A 7,500-nucleotide genomic window follows, 5' to 3' on the forward strand; every position below is an offset into this window, starting at 1 on the left:
GCTAGTCTATCGCAAAGTACTTTCCTTAAGATCTAACAAGACCCAGCTACCCAATCTTTGCTGGGTGGACAGCGGGTTAGAAAAAAACTTGACTGCACCCGGGATCGATCTCCATCCCTTTGCGTGTGAAGCCAGTGCTCTACCAACTGAGCTATCGGGACCCCCAGCTAAAGTCCAAGCTGTTTGTTGATTATAGATGGGAATTTGCTGGTCTTTGGATTCAAAGTTTAACTCTGAAGCTTTCATCATTTGTTCAAATATTATATGGTTCTGATGATGAGAGAAAGCTCAAAATTCAAAACAAAAAACAATATCATCAATCATCATCGTCGTCGTCGTCGTCATTGTATTATTATTATTATTATTATTATTATTATTATTATTATCATCATCATCATCATCATCATCATCATCATCATCATCATCATCATCATCATCATCATCATCATCATCATCATCATCAACATAATCATTATTATTATTTATCCCTGAACCAGGAATTAAATGCAAGTCGCAGACAGAACATGGAGCTGGAAGATCTGGTGTCCAAGTTAGAGAGGGAAATGCAGCAACTCAGCATAGAAAACAGGACTCGCAAAGATCAATTGTCCAGCCATAAGGTATGACCACTTACCCTAGGAGTCGGACAACTACCTCTTTGCTTTGTTAATAAATAGCAGACCTGCCAACTACTACGAAAATCTCGTAGAAATACGAATTTTTTTGTCTTAATTGACATTTATATAAAGAAATTTACTCCAATAAACTTCTATAAAACGAAGTTTTGTTGCCACAGCTAGTGTATGAAGGAGTTTAAAGCATTAATTTAATGTATATAAACACAAATTGGTTATTTTGAATGTCAGTTATAATGTCTACTATGGTGTTACTACCCCTGAAAAATACGAATTTTTCCAATTCCAAGTTGGCAGGTCTGAAATAGAAAAATAATAAGACATTCCGGGTTACCAATTTTCCGTATATTTACGGTATTCAGTAAGTTGAAAAGAACCTCTGTATATTTTACAATCACATATGATATGTATGCAAGAAAAAGACACGTTTGTCTATCTGGAATTTAGTAATGTATTCGTGTCTTTATTGGTTTTTGTTGTTGGCTGAAGAAGGGTTTTGAGCCCGAAGCGTTCCGTGTTTGGTATTTTGTTCTTTTTTTTAAGCTGTTCTATTCATTTTGTTTATTACTTTTTAGAAGTTACTTTAGGAAGAAATCTTAGAAAGTGTAATTGTAGAAGATTCTCCTTCCTTCTTCCCCCCCCCCCCCCCCCCCCCCTTTTTTTTTTTTTTCCTCTCACTTTTTATCATTATTCTTTAATAGATTGTTAATTTGTTTCTTTTATGTTGTCCGTATTTCAGTTGGACATAGAAACACAGAACAGGCTCCAGCTGGAGAACCTGGCCCTGCGGCAAGAGTTACTGAGCAAAGAAATTTTATTGTCATCTCCTTCAACTAGTTCATCAACCTCATCAAAGAAACATCACGCCATCAACAGCATAGAGCAGGCTTTGCCCTCCTCGTCCTCGTCTTCGTCATCATCTTCCGCTCTCATCGCATCCCCCATATCCAGATTAAGAATGGCCCTTGAGCCTCCATCTGTTTCCGCTTCTTCTTCTTCACACGCTAAAACATTGAACAATGGCGATCATAACATCTTGGGTATGGTGAAGAAAGAAAGGGAGATTACTGTGGATTGAATTTTCGCTGGGTGCTGAAGCAGGAACGGAATGGACCGTGGAATATAGATTAATGTTGTGGTTATTTTATTTGGTTGTTTTCCCAGTACATCAATCAGACCTTGGATATGATATATAACAACTTTTACTGATTATTGAAGGAATTTTTGTGTGATATGAAAATGTGATGGGGAAATATAAATGGATAAGGATATATATTTATATATATATATATATATATATATGGATATCCTAGGTGCAGAATTGAAATTTGAAAGAAGCGGAATATGGAGTGCTTTAATCAATATTATTGTCAGTATTCACTGATAGAATGGGACGATCCACTTCGTCTTCATCCTCGTTCTCGTCCTTGTCTACGTCTTTGTATTGACAGACAGGAGGATGGCAAACGGTTTGGATGGAAAGCACCCTGTACAGCAATGAATTCTTTTTGGATGTATTGTGGCTTGTAGAAACGTTTATGATACCAAAGGCAGGGTCATCTCAACAGACACAAGGTTATTATAACTATATAACAATTATAACATCCATCTGGAGTGTGATTTTAAAAAGAAAAACCCATTTTAATGACGTACTCCAGAAAGATGCATATTTAAACATTTTGCCAGAAATCTCGTCAAAAAATTTGTCGAAGGATGAGTTTTCTGGCCAAATTTTTTTAATACACATCTTTCTGAATCATGGTAGTTTTAGTTAACTGGGTAAAGAACGATTCCATTTGTTGGAATTTCTGACAATTGACGCTGAGGTTGGTTCCGGAGCATGGAATAATACCCTATCATCTGTTATGTTTTAATCATTGTCATCATGGAGATGAGATGACGGAAGGAGAAATTATTTTGTTTTTTGTTCTGGTAAATTCTTTCAACACAGTGATAACACGAACTTGCTAATGTTTCATGGATGAAATTAATTACAAATCTTCTTGCAGTGGATTCATTCAGTTGTGATCTTTTATTGTCATTTTTTAATTTTTAAACAATTTTTTTTGTAAACTTTGATTTTTTTTTTTTTTGTTCTTTTTTTGTTGTTGTTGTTGTACTATCATGATTATGATTTGACGAGTCAGTTCTTGAAATGCCAACTCATGCTTGTCTGTCATCAGCTAGAATTAAGGATTGGTCATGTGACCCAGGTTTATCTCATTTGTAGATGAACCCTTCCTCTTAGTGTATGTTACGACATTCATTTTCTCTGTGGTGAGACAATGGAAATGCCGCTGCTTGGTGAAGCTCAGACTTCAATAACAGTAAGAATACAATGGGAGTGAAGAAGTTTCAATTTAATTTACGAAGACAGATGATGTAGGATGTTTCGGGTTTCCCCTTTGTCAGCAAATCGCGATGAATGAATGAGACCCCTGAGGGGAGTGAATCATCTTTGGTTTCTCATTCATCCTGTTTTGTTGCTAAATGGTAGACCTTTCTACTTTAAATGGGAAACATTCGTAGTTTTCAATGGTAATCATATAGTAGACACTATAGATGGAGTGAAGATGACGTCATTCAGGTCTTTGTTATTGTTTTTTGCCAACCATGTTTGTGAGTAATTCTCACTAAACTGTATTAACCAGACTATAAACGTTTAAGGTTACACATAGTTTTGTGTGTTGATACTTTATATTTCCCGATGGCAATGTTGTGAGTTTGTTAGCTAAGTGCACACTCTCTATAACCACTTTTAATAACTATCGATGTGCGTTTAAATACATCAAATTATGCTTTAAACTCCCTTTCTATACTAGATCTGGCAACTACACTTTGTTTTCAAGAAGTTTATGGAATATTTATTGTCAATTTAGGACCCGAAAATTCGTAGTTTTACTAAATAGTCGTGGTTATAGGCAGGTTTGCTAAAGGGGAAACCCGAAACGTCCACATTATCTGTCTTTGTAAAAATGAATTGAAGCCTCTATTCCATGTTATCATTGTTATTGATCCTGTGTTGACATAGTGTAGAGATTGTCCTTTGAAAGGGGAACCAGCTTGATACCCAAATAACAGGTCATATTTCCTCTTCTAATTTTAGCTGATGGTTTGGAGAAATGAAATTACCCCCTCCCCCCCTTCCTCATCCAGTCAAAATTTGTGTTTGGCTGGTTTGTTGTTGATGAGATATAAATATATATATATCTATAATATACATAAATATACACTATATATATTCTATATAAATTAATATATAATTATAATAATAAGACAGTTACCATTTGTGGTTATGGTGTATCATACATCATACATCAAATAACGCTTTGGTGACTGGAAGTACAGGGCAAGCTGTTGGTTACAGGAAAAATATCTTGGGGAAAGAATTAACGTGAAGCAAAGAAACCTTCATTTATGTAGTTGTTTTAATTGGGGGGGGGGGGGGGGGGGGGGGGGGGGGGGGGGGGGGGGGGGGGGGGGAGAAGAGAGATAAATACCGTTGGACTAAACGCGTTCCTTGGAGTCTTCGGGTCACCAATATCAGTTAGGAAATAGTGAGTGAAGCATAACTCCCAGTGCAAGGAGTTAAAATATATAAATAGCTGAGATCAAATTGCTATGGAAAGTACTCGTTTTAAATTATCATGATTATTTCTTTTTTTTTCTTTTATAAAGGAAAAATAATGGTTAAAATATATTTAGCAACGTGATATTCCATAAACGAGTTGTTTTTTATAAGTAGAAAAGTTCTTAGTTCTTCTCACAATGATTTCCGATTTTAAATGAAAAATAGGGTTCATTCAGTCAACAGCTTACTCTGTATGAATATTAATATTATTATTATTATTATTATATGTCATTGTATTAAACCGATGCACAGGGCGGGTGGCTTGTTTCTTTGTAAAGGGGAGAGGACATGGAATTCGTGGCGTTGTTTCCATGGGATAGACAGATGATATTATCATCATGTATGTAGGGAATACTCATGATCTGTTGTACTGATTGATTGAAAATTAGAAGTTGATGATGATACAAATGTTATATTATGGTTCTACTTGCCATTAAAAAAAAAAAATAATGAAAAACCATGGAATAAGGTTTCTTTCAAGAAATAAGGTTTCTTCATTATCTCTGTTGAATGATGAAAAAATGATACAAAAATAAAACTGTAACCATCAGAGTAGAATAACTGTATTAACTTGGTCCAGCACTTCAACCCTTCTATCTTTAAATATATCCTGTTACTTTTACCAGCACTGAAATATGAATATTCATGTAATATTGTAAGTGTCAAACAAATATCATTCAAACCTCTCCGTTTCTAAGACATCGAAATAACAATCAGGCTAACGGATAAAAATCAGACCATTTCTACAATTCTCTGAATCGCTGAATATTGTTGACTTTAAAAAAAAAAAAATTCTTATAGGTGATCTCAAAGTACATTGGTAGTATGCTCTTGGAATCTACATCTGATCCCTACTTGTTCCTAGTTCCCCTTTGTCTTACTTTTTCTTGGGTGCTTTAATTGTAATTCTAGAACTTTTTACTATCCCATTTTCTTCCTTTTTACTGGCGCTGATATAACCTAAATGTGTTGCAAGTGCCGTAAAACCCTTAATAACTAACATAATAACAAATCAGACCATTTCTACAATTCTCTGAATCGCTGAATATTGTTGACTTAAAAAAAAAATAATAATTTCAGTCTAAAAACTTTGACGTTATCTCCTGGCAAAGCCTACTATTTTGTCAACACGGGGGGAAAAAATAGAAAAGAATCCGGGAATAATAATAGACTGTGTTCATCGTATATCCCAGAAAGCGAGAGATTTAAAATGTTGATTTATTGTAATACTTTTGACTTATTTTTAGCTCTTCCTGTTCTCCTCTATACCGTAAGATTCTACACCCACCCTGTGTATCCGTATCAGTAATTTGTATAAATTTGTAAATAGAATGACTTGTTAAGCTAAACAAATTGTGATAACTGCAGTGGTGATTTGTGATGATGATGATGATGATGATGATGATGATGATGTGTTCTAAACGAGTTTATAATGTCAATAAATGAGAGTGATAGTGATAATGAATATATCGGGTGACAGCTGAAAATATAATATAGTTTAGTGATGCGATAAAAACATTATAACAAACATTTTAAAAAAGAAAAGAAAGATGTAGGGTTCAATAGTCTGATGTCACGTCCGCCCAGGCAACCAGCAGCTTGGTTCTAAACGAAGAAAATTGGTACTTTTTATTCTTCATGCTGACTAGAACCGTTTTCACATGTCATGTAGTGATCAGAATGTATAAAAGTCAAAAACATGATCAGATTCATAATGATTTTCTGCTCTGGATACACGTTTATGGTCGTCGGAGAAGTATTTCATAAGGGCGGTCATGGAGATAATGGCGTCCGCCATTTTTCCGATAGTTTAGAACCAGTTACTATGCGTCATTACGAGGGAAGTGACGTCAGGACTGTTAAAACCTTATTGTAGACTTACGTTAAGTAATGTTCATAATGCTATAGATAGACAGCTCTTATTATCTACATTCAGTCATTTTATTTATTTTTCTTCCAAATCTAAACTGTCGCTGGGGGAAAACGGAAGTGGACAAACGTAGAATTAATTCATCAATTCTTTTTAGCCATTGTGTTTCCTTCCGCTGGTTTGATAGATAGAAGACGACGACGAGTGGTCTGGATTGTTCTAGAAGAATAGAATGGGTTGTGCGATGCGATGCGATGTGATGATGAATTACATTTCAATACTTTTTTGTTGTTGTTGATGATGACACTGATTGTTGTTTTGATTATTTTTAATTAGCGTCTAAAGATTATAATATATCCTTTTGTGATGTTTTAGTTTTTTAAATTAAAAAAAAAAAAATTCGAGACAAGTAAAATAATAAAGAGAGGTGAGTCTTAAAAAGACGTTCCATAAAAAAAATAAAAAAAATAAAAAGCAACGAACTAATGCTCTCAGCTCATGTCTGCACCAGACTGTGTATTTTTACTCAGAGTAAGGCGGGATAGAAACGTGTCCCCGAGTTTGACTTTGACGTCACGGGGTTGTAGAAAACCACAGATTTAGAAAACAAACAAACAAACAAACAAACAAAACATGCGTATGGAAAGAAACTGCTACTGCTGATACTGATAATATACCTATCATACGTTGAGTATTTTATTGTATAATTGGACAATATATAAAAAAATAAATAAATAAAGAGTGGTTTGTTTACTCAGAATAAAACAAACAAACAACAACAACAACAACAAAATCATGCTATGTCGCACAAGTTTTTTTTTCCATTGCTATTTTTATTTATTCTATATATTTTAAATTATGATTTTCTATAGGTTTGTTTTTTTTGTTTTTTTTTTTTTTGTTATGTTGTTGGGTTTTTTTGTTTGTTTTTTTTTCTTTCCTAATCGTCTTTTTAAAAAAGCGTTCAAACTTTGCCAGTGTCCCATATTTTTGTAAGTTTTAGTTATTTTTAAAAAAAAAGCTATTGTCGTATATAAAATATACTGGTAAGATGATTGTTTTGGAGTTGGTGAAATAACTATGAGTATTAGTTGAAGTTGAAAAAACTGTTATTATATATAATAACGGTGACAGACTTGATCTTCAGTTTGTGATTTAAACAATAATTTTTTTAAATGGGTGCAAAATTTTATCTTCGAAGAAGAGGAAATTCGTCAGAAAAAGAGGGGTTAGGGGGGAAAGGGGGGGGGGGGGGGCAGTGTGGCTTAGCGGTTGGGTGTTTGCTTCGTACCGGGATAGTTCAGAGTTCGACTCCCCGCTGCCGTTGTGTTGTCTTGAGTAAGTCACCACGCCCTAGTTCGCCT

The 7,500-nt window shown here is 34.5% G+C and overlaps 1 protein-coding gene across 1 annotated transcript in view; it reads left to right on the forward strand.

The window, feature by feature from the left end:
• LOC144971649 (uncharacterized) overlaps positions 1-4,076 on the forward strand; it is a 59,020-nt gene extending 54,944 nt beyond the window's left edge. The window contains exons 6-7 of the mRNA XM_078912724.1: positions 498-620; positions 1,375-4,076. Of these exons, the coding sequence (XP_078768850.1) occupies positions 498-620; positions 1,375-1,713 (462 nt within the window). The 3' untranslated portion in view covers positions 1,714-4,076. The remainder of the gene's footprint in view (positions 1-497; positions 621-1,374) is intronic.
• The last annotated feature ends 3,424 nt before the right edge of the window (positions 4,077-7,500 follow it).

This window comes from Berghia stephanieae, chromosome 4 (genome assembly GCF_034508935.2).
Source record: "Berghia stephanieae isolate SIO BIC M18660-M18661 chromosome 4, UCSD_Bste_1.3, whole genome shotgun sequence".
NCBI classification, from domain to species: Eukaryota; Metazoa; Mollusca; class Gastropoda; order Nudibranchia; family Aeolidiidae; genus Berghia; species Berghia stephanieae.